This window comes from Bidens hawaiensis, unplaced genomic scaffold, assembly GCF_021521415.1.
Source record: "Bidens hawaiensis isolate Kalapana, Puna unplaced genomic scaffold, B.hawaiensis_p1.1 tig00011607_1, whole genome shotgun sequence".
Taxonomy (NCBI): domain Eukaryota; kingdom Viridiplantae; phylum Streptophyta; class Magnoliopsida; order Asterales; family Asteraceae; genus Bidens; species Bidens hawaiensis.
Window position 1 is genome coordinate 131,051 of NW_027491905.1, and position 12,433 is coordinate 143,483.

Genomic DNA, 12,433 nt, shown 5'->3' on the forward strand with positions numbered 1-12,433 from the left:
AGAGGTTGATGGTGGCAGGTGTCGTGATGGTGGTTTTCCAGTGGCGCAGGTTGTGGTGTGGGGGTGGGTGGTGACAGTGGATGAAGAGAGAGAGAGAGAGAGAGTTAATATTTTCAAGTTTAATTATTAAAATGTTTTTTAATTAAATAGGTAAAATGACTAATTTGCCCTCATGTGTAAGGCACATGAGCAGACTTAACGAAAAAAATTAACTGTGTTAGTGCTAAAGGACATACGCTGTTAGATTTTTAAACATAAAGGATTAAACATATCAATTTTAAAGATAAAGGACAATTACTGAAATTTGGTGCAAACATAAAGAACAATTTTTGTAATTCTGTCTAAATAAAAGCTTTTGGTTAAGACGGGAACCACAAGTACAATAAAGTAGGGGTGTCAACTCCTGACACGACCCATAACCCAACACGAACCCGACACGAAAAATATAGGTTTTGGGTCGGCTGACACGACCCGTTTCCTTAAACATGTCAACCCGAACCCGACACGTTTAAAAAAGGTCAACCCGAACCCAACTCGTTGAAAAGTGGGTTGACCTGTTAACCTTTTTAACAACTTTAGAGAAGTTAATATTTTGATTTTAGAGATAAGAAGTTTTAAATTTAAAAGTTAAATACTTAGATTTTTAATTTTTCATATATCAATTAACTTTTAAAAGTAAAACTTTTTATCTTTTTACACTACTTTATCTACTTTTTACTTCAAACATTTTTACGTTATTAAGTCTACTATCTATTATATGGTTATTTCGGTTGTTTGATCTTATCTTGAGCTAAATATGTGAACCTAAGCTTGTTAATTGAGAATGAGAGATAAATACATAAAAACAATTAGATTTATCACAAATTATTAACCAGTTTTATATAATCAAGAGAAATTAATTGTTTAATTTATTACTAAGTCAATAAGTATTACCCGTATACGTATATGAAAGTAAAATGTGTTGACCCGAAACACAACCCGAACACGACACGAATTTAAATGGGTCGACACGACCCGACACGAATAAATATATGAGTTGGGTTAGGGTTGAAGAATCTCAACACGCTAACCCGCCAACCCGAAACTCATCAACCCGTCAACCCACCAACCCGACACGTTTGACACCCCTACAATAAAGTAAAAAAAAACTTTCATAAATAAATGAATTTTTAAAATCCAATTTTTGTAATAACATTAACTGTTGAATCTTAGAATAAAATAATTTCTTTTATTTATTTAATAGTTAATATCTTGTTTCACAAAAATTGAAAAAAAAAACATATGACAGTGTGAATATTAATTATCTTGGTTATTCGTGTGCTTCCTCAAACACCAACAATGGTGTTTACTGTTCTAAATTTGGTACATGCTTCACACGCACACCCTCTATTCATTCTTTTTCTTCAATTCATCATCTATCAAATTTATACAAGTCATTTATTCATTCCAATTATGCCCTTGCAGAACCTCAGGTGTAATCGCACATTCAGAGCCTGTATTTCCGAGGTTAATTCCTTATTATTTCTGAAATATTATGTTACTAGTTAAACTTATTTTCCCTAATTTTGATCAAATTAGGTTAGGGTTTCATAAATTAATGTAATAATTGATCATTATAATAATACTTATTTTCAAACTGATTATAGTTATTGTAACCCACCTTATACTTCTTCATTTAAGCCCTAATTTAAACATGAGCTCGGCTCCTTTAACTTATAGAGAGCTCGGCTCGGTTCGTTTATTATTTGTTGATTAGTTTTTTTTTATATATGTATATGATTTTTATCAGATTTTTTTATTTATTTATAGTTTTACGTATAACATAAATATAAATTATTTAGCTATTTTTATCATAATTTGTATATGATAATTGTTATTTTGTAAATTTATATGATACATAGTTGCATAAGTAATAGTCCCGTTTAGGCTCACGAGCCGGCTCGAGCTTGTTAAGTGAAGCTTGTGATCATGTTTGTATATTAAACCAGCTTATTTTTAGATTCGGGCTCGAGCTCGAGCTCGTATAAGCATGGCTCGTTTAGGGTCGCGAGCCGGTACGAGTCTGATAAGAAGCTCGGGATTGTTTATTAAACAAGTTTATTTTTAGGATTGGGTTCGTTTATTAAACAAGTTTATTCTTAGACTCGAGCTCGGCTCGGTTCGGGCTTTTTTGTGAGCCTATCTCGACTAGCTTGTGAGTGGCTTGGCTCTGCTAGGATCGCGAGCCGCTACGAGCTTGATAAGTGAAGTCGTTAATTAATCAAGGTTTTAGGCTCGAGCTTGTTTAAGCTCGGCTCGGTTTGAGTAGCTCGCGAGCGGCTTGGCTCATTTACACCCCTGGTTTTATCACATGAACTTGTAACAAAACTTACATAATTTTGCAGGAAACAAACCATGGGATACCGACCGTCAAGGACAATATGGTAATTTCACGCTCTCAAGATTCAAACAACCATAACCACCCTCCACTTGTTTCTGCACTTAAAGCTTCAGCCAAACAAAAAGTAGCCAGCTTTCACTTTCCAGGACACAACAGGGGCCGGGCAGCTCCGTCTTCACTGACCGAACTCATAGGACTGCAACCATTTGTTCATGATCTGCCTGAGCTGCCTGAACTTGACAACCTGTTTGCACCTGAGGGCCCGATTTTGGATGCACAAAAGCAAGCAGCTAAACTGTTTGGAGCTAAAGAGACGTGGTTTTTAGTTGGGGGTACAACGTGTGGGATTCAAGCGAGTATTTTGGCTAGTTGTTCGCCGGGTGATGCTATTATTGTACCGCGAAACGCTCATCTGTCGGTTTTTAATGGTATGGTGTTGTCGGGTGTGATACCGAAGTATATTGTTCCGGAATATGATTTTGATTGGGATATTGCTTGTGGCATCACTCCTTTGCAGGTAAATGATTTTCTTTCAATATTCTTTTATTGGTTAATTAATTCAATAAAAAGTTAAAAACCAATAAATTTCTCATTTTTCACGAAAAAGTCAGTCAGCCTTATTTTGGTATATTAAAGTTTCTCAACATGCAAAAAATGTGCAAAAAATGTGCAAAAAAAGTCACTAAACTAGTTTCTATACATTAGTGTTCCTAAACTTGTCTAAAATGCACTTGTGAATATTTTTCAAAAATATATACATATCGTTTTTTAAACAGCTTCAAAAACAGTGACTTTTTAACTCTTAAGTTGATAAAAATTTTGATAAGTGACAAAGTGAATTCAGCAATCTCACAAGAAAAAAATGTTAATACCATTTTATTTTGGTCATTTAAGCGTTAACAAGTGATTGTTTTCTTAAAAACACAGGCATTTTGGATTTGCTTAGGGACTTTAATGAATAAAAGTTGGTTTATTGAATTTTTCATGTATTTTACAAGCTTATGTTTTTAGTAGAGTAAAATTTAGGTATATTAGCATTCTTTAATGGGTTAATTAATAACATAAAAACCAATATACGACAATGCTTTAGCATTTTTTTATAGGCTAATTAATACCATATAAAGCAATGTACTTTAGTATTTTTTCAGGCATTTTATAAAGTCTCTCAACTTGTAAGAAATGCATGAAGATCTTTTACAAAAGTAGTTATTGTATATTAAAGTCCTTAACTTCTCTCTAAAATGCACATATTATCTTTTTTAAAAAGACGACTCATTAAATCTTAAATGATCAGAATTTGATAAAATGGCATGTTCTAAAAAAAAATTACACCATCTTGTTTAACCAACTTAATCATTTACAAGTGATTATTGTTTAAAAAATAAAATAAAATAAAAAGTACGTTTATTTTAGATGAGTTTAGGGACATTAATATGAAATTTAGTTTACTGATTTTTTTCAGGTATTTTTTACAAGTTGAGGAACTTTAATATACCAGAAAGTATACTGGTTTTGTATGGTGTAAACCTTCTTTTATTTTGATTCAATATCTTCATAGGATATTTTTTTTTGTTATGTATGACCAAAGTAACTGTGCCACCACAGGTGGAAACTGCGATTAACGAATTAAAAATTAAAAACCGTAGGCCGAAAAGCATCAGCAGTACTAATAACCTCACCAACATATCATGGAATCTGCAGCAACCTCGAACAAATTTCACAAATATGCCACAGACACAACATTCCCATCATCGTGGACGAGGCCCACGGGGCCCACTTAGGCTTTCACTCACACTTCCCTCGGTCAGCTCTTAGTCAATGCGTCGACCTTTCGGTTCAGTCAACCCACAAGGTCCTGTCCTCTCTCACACAATCATCCATGTTACACATGTCACATAATAATAATATTATTAACCGAGAACGAATATGTCAATCCCTTCAAACCCTCCAAACCACAAGCCCAAGTTATCTCCTTTTAGCCTCATTAGATGCTGCACTCGCCCAAATAAACAAAAACCCGGATACCATTTTTAACGAACCCGTTGAAATAGCTACCGGAGCAAGATTCCTTATAGACAATATCCCAGGAATTAGAATCTTTGTTTCTAATACTTTCATGCTCGATCCGTTAAGAATTACAGTTGGCGTGTGGGATCTTGGTATATCTGGTTTTGAAGTTGATGACATTTTAGATAAAGATTTTGGAGTGATATCAGAACTAACCGGGACCTGTTCGATTACATTTGCGATTAATTTAGGTACGCATAGAGATGATATTTTGAGGCTCGTGTCGGGTTTGAAGCATTTGTCACAAAAATATGGTTTATTGAGCCGGTTAAATGAAAAAAGGTTAAATGAGATGGTTATGAAGTCTTGCATTGGGAGTACTAGTGAGATGAGATTGAGTCCCCGAGAGGCGTTTTTTTTGCGAGTAAGAAGAAAGTTGGTTTACAAGAGAGTGTCGGGAAAGTTTGCGGGGAGCTGGTGTGTCCATACCCGCCGGGGGTCCCGCTACTTATACCCGGGGAAGTGATTAGTGAGGAGGTGTTGAGTTATTTGGTTAATGTGAAAAAGAATGGTGGGTTTGTTAGTGGGGCTGCTGATTCTAGTCTTTCAACAATTGTTGTCTGTAGTTAATAAGTAGAGGTGCGACTTTTGACCCGAACTAGTAGTGATTTGGGTGGTGTTTTATCTTAAGCAGGACAAGTAATAGGTAGCCGATGATGGCAAGTGAAGTTGATATACGAGTCAAGCAAGTTGAAAGTTACCTAAAAGTTTATGGAAACAGGTCAAACTGGATGAAAGTTACCTAAAGTTTATGAAAACAGGTGAAACCGGAAGAAAGTAACCAAGTTTTGAAGAAATGGGCTCTTGCTAGATGCAAGTGAAGGATTCACATAATCTTTTTTTCTTGTATGTAATAGTGGCAATTGTGCAAAATTAATGAATTATACTTGATTCAACATTTGAATTCGAATTATGGAATTTACTAGAACTGAATCGGAATTAATTCCTTTAAAATGTACTTGGTTCGAATTTAAAAAGAGAACAATTGATAACCACAGTGATCAAGTCTTAAAACACTAAACTTACTAGTCAAAATGCAAACAGAAGTCAGGATTTGTGACTATTTGTTTATACATGAAATGCATCTCTCTTCATTCTCAAAAGCCTCTAAAACGCGTTTTCTATAGCGTTTTTAAGCTCGTATGAACTAAGTAGCCTTACGTTCAGACACCATAACCAAGTGGGAGTGGATTTGGCGATTTGAATCGACCAGGAAGAACAAGAGTTGAAACCAACCTGCGATTTGATGACAAAGACCAGGGACTGGTTCTGTCAGATTGGATTTGAAGATGATCCTTGTCCTCAACAATGGCTTTAGACCTTTTATGGTCTAATCAGATTGTAAAGGATCAAGTAATAATGTCATTGCTTAGACCTCAATGGGTGCGAGTGTGCGACATTGGATGATACAATGACCTTCCAACCACTAATATTTCCTGACCACGAACGATATGGGATTTATCTAGAGTATTACAAGAACACCACCTAAGCCTTTAAAGGAAGAATCAGCTTCTAACACAAAGTCAATGAGTTATTATCCAACCCATTCAACTCTAAACACTTGATCACCAACCCTGAATTTCATGGTCTATTGCTTGAAACTCCACCTAAAATCATCCAATTTTCTCAACCATTGTTCCCAAAGCACCATATCATAACTAGTTAATAAAATCAATGAAGCTACATTACATTATCTCATAACCTCATGCAAGCAATCTTGTTACCATAGAAAACATTTCAATGCCCAAACACCCCTTAAGACTACATACTTTTTAACTAAATTATCTAATTAATAAAGCTTCAAAATTTTCATATTAGACTTAATAACAGTGCTAAGAGTAACACCAAAAAAATCTTAACTTTTGTTTTAAAACCATATCCGGCCAGGTCCAAACCGTGGTTCACTAGAGCCCTACATTAACATCAAAAGCTCGGTCAAGATTTTAAACCGGTTACACCTAAACCCGTGGCAAAGTCTTCAGACCCATCATTTGACACATCTTTACAAGATACCAACAAACACTACAATCTCTAAAGAGATATATCAACAACATACCATACCATACCGTGTAAAAGATACAATCCTTATCATAAAGAATTGAAATCGTCTTTCTTTGCTTTCTTTGCAGCCTGATTCTCAGGGTCAACCTCAGGCGTCTTCAAATACTCGGGCATACCATTATTGTCCTCCATGGGACCCGCCCACGATAACGGTTCAGCTACATTTATATACAAACCGCATTTAAGCCAAGTGACAAAAAAAAGTGGTTAAACAAGTTGGATATCATGTTTAAAGGGGTCAGGTTGGTTGGACTGACTTAAAACTATGGTAAAAAATTAATATTTTTATATATAATTAGCGGGTCAAATATGAATACTGATTTTAGATTAATTCAATTAGGGTGGGTCAGTTTTGGGCTAAAACCAAAAACCTGTTTTTGCAATGGGTTCGTTTTAGGTTTTTCGGTTTTGCCATTTGGGATTTCGGCCAAAAAAATACCCAAAAAAAAATTTGAGCATAATTTTCTTTTGCTGATAATTGTTTACTACACATTTGGGCCTAAATTTTTTGCATAAACATATTAAGTTTTTTTTATTCGCCCTGGTTGCGGTGCACGCATATAATGTATATATGTGGGCCCTCGGGTGGGCAAAAGTGAAATTGCACTAACTTTGACGTTATTTTACTAATCTCGTGAAAATAGCGTTAAAAGTGGCGGAAGGTTAATCAGGCATCGTGTGGTGGCGTTGATGGCCGAAAGACAAAGTTACATGCACCAATCGGCGGGTGTCCCAATGGTTGAGTGTTATGTGCCTTATGTCCAAGGCTTGATGCTAAAACTACTAAGCCGGGGGTCTCACTGAAAGTAGCCTCTCTATTCCTACGAGGTAGAGGTAAGGCTGTCTACATCTTACCCTACTCAGACCCTACCATAACTTTACTATTTGTGGGATTTACGATGATAATGATGATGAAATTAAGTTTTTTTATATGTATATATATATAATCCAAAAATCTAACAGAAAAAGTTGTTTTTTTTCTTTTCAGTTTTTACTGTTCGGTCCGGTTTCAGGTACATGCCAAACCGAAACTGAACCGGAAATTCGACTTTTAACGAAACATAAAACCAAACTTTCGGTTTGGACTTGGTTATTTCGGTTACGGATCAGTTTATTTCAATTTCACGCACACCACTAATTTCAATACCTATAAAATTGGAAACAAAATGACTTGCAAGGTTTTATGCATTGAAAATACACTTTTGGCAACTTCTGACCCGTTTTGCTATTTAGTTAACCTTTTTTTAAAATGTTTTTACCATTTAACCAGTTTACAGAACCCGACCAATTTGCATGTAAGCGGGTCAAAACTGCCAACAATATATAACAAACAAATTATGACGCTAAGAAACCAGTCTTACCAATCTGCAAATTCAAATTCTCGGCCGGACCCGCCCACGCTAACGGTTCAACTGAAAATTGTAAACAAGAAAAATGTTGTATTAAAAATAAACAGAAAAAAAATATGCATCAAATTAACATGTTCTTGTGCTATTTTGATATACCAAATGTTTTCACTAATCTGTTACACATCTTTCAATAATAAAAACTAACCACTAGGCTTGTAAACGAACACGAACGCAGCATGTTCGTGTTTCTTTGTTTAACATTAACCGAACAAATGATCGAACATGAAATTTAAACGAACATGGTTTTCTTGTTCTTGTTCGCCGGTTAAGAAAATGAACATATCCGTGTTCATTTAATTTTGTCTGTTAACAATACAAACGGTTCAGGTAAACAAACGAGCATAACTGAACATAGATGAACGTGCATAGCTGGGCTAAAACCAGTTGAAAGTAATGTGAAGAACAATGTGTATGGCCTAAACAAATATTAAAACTATACTAAGCTGTAGCGGGCCAAAAATTTTAGTTGAATATAAAGGTGAACGAACAGACTTAAAGAACGAACGTTCGTGGACATAAATGAACAAACGAGACATGTGTCCATGTTCGTCCGTCTAACTAAATGAACACATTTTTTTTGTTCATGTTCCTTCTTTTATCAAATAAGCAAACTTCCTGTTAAACAGGTCACGAACTGTTCGCTGAATGTTTGGTTCGGTCCGTTTAAACCCTACTAACCATGTCATAATTGCCATACAGTTTCCTAATTCGCTTAATCTATTCCTAAAAATTATTAACTTTAAAGTAACACTCAAAAATACCTGGTGACGGTCCAAGTGTTTCGGGTGCTTTGGGTTTAGGACGTTTTTTCACATAGTTTTCCCGTAGCGGTCTTGGGATCTGAAACGAAAACCGTCCGAGCGCGATTCCTTGTGCATGTTCCGGGTGAGACTCAAAATATCTGATGAATATTAACATAAATATTCGGTTTTCAATTTACAAATAATCAGAAAGCAGCAATATACATTTTGCAAATCGGCCCGTTTTCGCAATTATAACTTTCTTGACCCGTTTTGGTGGTTACATTTACAGGTATCTTGGAACGCCCTTTTTGGTAAAAATAAATTAAAGGGATAATTTCATATATACTGATAGAACCCCGGAAATAAATATTAATTTGATAGAAATAAACAAGAACAAGGATAGTTCGCCCGATTCGAGACGGGCGAGTCTCTGGTTAATCCGATTCGAGAAGAATTAGGTCTCAGTTTAAAAAGGTATAAAAACCCTTGATTTGATAAACAAAACATCGATGATCCATAAACTAAAACACAAACCAATAAATAGACCTAATTGTAATAATAAATGTTGCGGTTATTTGGACTCTTCAGCATCCCCAACCCTTTATCTCCCCAAAGCTCAGAAGACTTTTCAACATTCTTAGATATGGCCCTAAAACCCGTCCGTAGAGAAGTCGGGTTTGTATCATATACCCCTACAAATTTCTTAAATATCATATACACCCAACCGGAACTTAAAATTACCATATATGTCCTTAAAACTAGTTAAAATATCAAATTTACACATTTAATTTAAACTTGATGAATGACCATTTTACCCTTATTTCTAAAAATACTTTTAATTATTTTAACCTTAAAATTTCATATTTACCCGTTTTCGTAATTATAACATTTTTAATCCGTTTTGGTGTTTACAAGTATTTTAAAAGGCCCGTTTTGGACTCTAGGTAATAATTAAATAAAAGACAAAAAAAAATAACAATAACTAAAATGAGACAAAAGAAGCTTATTAATTTATGAAAAACAATTCGAAAATGACCATTTTACCTTTATAAATCTCTAAAGCTTTAACACTTCAAGTTTACCCATTTTTAATTTTAAAAATTCATAATTAGCCTGTTTTCGCAATTATAACTTTTTGACCCGTTTTGGTGACTACAAGTATTTGGAAGGCCTGTTTTGGTAATAATTAAACAAAATCAGAATAAAAATAATAACTAAATTGAGGCAAAAGCAGCTTGTTTAATTACCAATAAGGGACAAAAAACATCAATTATCCAAGCAAATCATTCAAGAAACATACACATACTAAAACAGGTCAAAACAAGTTATATTTCAAAAAAGAATAACTTATAAATAAAAGTTATATTGAAAAGTTTGACCCGATAACGTACCTAGTAACATCAGGCAGTGATCGAAGTTTGGCGCCCGTTGGTGATGTATAATATCTAAAAACAATAAAGATATACAAAAAGACGTTACATTAATATAAAAATATCACAAAAAGGAAAACAAATTCAGAAAAAATGAAAAGATTCATACACGTCAGCAAATTTAGAGCTGCTTTCATTTCTAAGCCTCAAAATCCGCTTCCAACCAGGTGGCGGTCGTGCAATGTCGGGTTTATCAATAGCCCATACGCGGGTCCCGTCTTGCTCAATATCAGTGGGGTCATCACACGAAACGACCCGGTTCCATTGACGGGTCGTGTCACATGTAAACGGTACGTCGGTAAAACGTTCCCGAATCACCTCATATTTTTCTTGATCAGGTATTAATCTCCATTTTAAACAATTTGCACACTGGACCGTAAACGCACCCACTTCAGGCGGTTTTTTCGATACAGCCCGAGGTTTATCTGATTTAGGAAGTTTGACCGGTTTGACCACGTTTGACCCGCTCAACGAATGATCATAAACCACCATTTGTTTGTTTTTGTCTTCGTCGTCTGAGCTGTATTCAGATGAAGAAACGTCTAAAGCATTATTATCACTTGGTCCCTCAACAGCATTTTGATCATTATGTAACGTTTCTTGAATAGGTTCAACGGTCGGTGCAGTCATATCGGGTACTTTTCCTCCAACGTTATAACTTGGTTCCTCAAGAGCATTTTGGTCATTCTGTAAGGTCTCTTGAATAGGCTTAACGGCCGGTGGAGTCATATCGGGTCTCTTTCCTCCCATTTTTATGGTGATTTTCGGTGAACGTGACTGCATCGCTACAAATTTAATATTATCCTGAAACACGAGTAACATAAAGTGAAAATCTATCTTAAGTGTGACCCGTTTATTAAAACCGAATGACGGTTACCTCTTTTGGCCGGAAATCTCAAAAACAAATCCGTGAGCTCTTCGAGGGCAAAATGGTCACACGCGTGGAATCAAGCAAGATCTATATCAAGTTATTAAAACATATTAAAAATACTTCCAGACAATAAAATCACTAACACCCTAATGATAAAACATTATAAAGATCCAAAAGAATACCCAATTAACATATAATTAGACAAATTTTAAACATGATATACAAAACCCTTATTCAAAATTGATGAAATTAAAAAACCCACAACCCAAAATCAACAAACTTTAACTAGATCTATAACAACAAACATGCAGAATCACTAAATCCTAGAACAAAATTCGATCAAATTACTAATCGGCAACTGAAACCCACAAAATATAATGAAAATTAAGACCAAATCGGTACGATAATTGATGTAATTAACCTGTAATTGTGAGATCTGAGGTGAAGATTGGGAATTAGGGTTTCGATATTTGGGGGGATTAGATTAGGGTTTGGATTGAGAGAGCAGATGATGATGATGATGATGATGATGATTTAAATGCATTTCAACAAACAAAAAAATGGAATTTGGAGATTCGTGAATTGGGTTCAGGCAGCCTTATTATTATTTACATACATAGATATGAATTTCATATAAAATAATATTAATAGGTAAATTTATTAATAGTTATGTTTTTTATGTTATCATAATAAAATAATATTGATTTTATGTTGGATAATAACTAAAAATCTAGTTAAAATCTAGTTAGGGATGTCATTGGGTTGGATATACCTGAAGCCCGACATATTGAGCCGGATATGTGATTAGGTTTGAAAATTTTTCACGAGCAAGGGTCTGGTGTGGGAATTTGTGATATCCGGCCTGAGTACCCGAAAACAAATACCAGTTCACCTGAATTATATACCCGAATTATGAACCCAAATTTTTTCAATTATTAATATTATTTCTCCTTAATCTTTGTCTAATAATACTTCGTTTTTGTAGGTTATTTATATTTGGTGTTTTAAATATGTATTTTAAAATATTATTTATAGTTCATACATAAACTTATATAATAATTAAAGTACTATTATTTATTTATGATAACGTTTATATGTAATGTTACATCTTTAATTTGTAATAGTTCATAAATAAATATAAAATATATACGATAATTATAATGTTAAAAAAATATACTTGGAAGTCCTAAAGGGAAACTTTTTAACAAACTAACGGGTATACTCGATACCCGACGGGTAATTACCCAACACATACCCGATGGGTTATAAGCCTGGCATGGGACTGAATTTCACAACTGAGTATGGGTATGAGATTAGCAATATCCGGCCATTGTTATCCCTACATCAGTAGATTTTTATTGATGTTTATTTATTTTTCTTTTTTTTTATGATCAGTAGATTTTTATTGATGTTTATTTATTTTTCTTTTTTTTTTATGACGAACATTAAAGACTATCATAGATTACATCATT

At 34.3% G+C, this 12,433-nt stretch overlaps 1 protein-coding gene and 1 pseudogene across 3 annotated transcripts; one reads left to right on the forward strand and one right to left on the reverse strand.

Annotated features, from left to right (window-relative positions):
* Window positions 1-1,315: 1,315 nt before the first annotated feature.
* On the forward strand, window positions 1,316-5,299 carry LOC143538316 (uncharacterized; annotated as a pseudogene). The gene is made up of 4 exons (XR_013136228.1): window positions 1,316-1,362; window positions 1,465-1,506; window positions 2,385-2,897; window positions 3,986-5,299. The product of XR_013136228.1 is annotated as an uncharacterized LOC143538316 (transcript).
* Window positions 5,300-6,300: 1,001 nt separating this feature from the next.
* LOC143538321 (methyl-CpG-binding domain-containing protein 2-like) lies at window positions 6,301-11,579 on the reverse strand. 2 transcript variants are annotated; one of them, XM_077031905.1, is made up of 7 exons: window positions 11,383-11,579; window positions 10,968-11,048; window positions 10,200-10,894; window positions 10,052-10,105; window positions 8,679-8,818; window positions 7,870-7,920; window positions 6,301-6,666 (listed from the first exon to the last, which is right to left on the reverse strand). In XM_077031905.1, the coding sequence occupies exons 3-7, from the start codon at window positions 10,871-10,873 to the stop codon at window positions 6,536-6,538; spliced, it is 1,050 nt and encodes a 349-aa protein (XP_076888020.1). In that variant the 5' UTR covers window positions 10,874-10,894; window positions 10,968-11,048; window positions 11,383-11,579; the 3' UTR covers window positions 6,301-6,535. The 2 variants fall into 2 exon arrangements, with proteins under 2 accessions (XP_076888020.1, XP_076888021.1); XM_077031906.1 differs by lacking the exon at window positions 10,968-11,048.
* Between the last annotated feature and the right edge of the window lie 854 nt (window positions 11,580-12,433).

Excerpts from the sequence above, each read along its gene's own strand:
- LOC143538321 (XM_077031906.1), bottom strand. The coding sequence starts at position 10,873 with ATGCAGTCACGTTCACCGAAAATCACCATAAAAATGGGAGGAAAGAGA. Across the intron at positions 8,819-10,051 it reads TCACTGCCTGATGTTACTAG|ATATTTTGAGTCTCACCCGG; the intron begins GTACGTTATCGG and ends AATATTCATCAG. Across the intron at positions 6,667-7,869 it reads GAATTTGAATTTGCAGATTG|CTGAACCGTTATCGTGGGCG; the intron begins GTAAGACTGGTT and ends ATATAAATGTAG.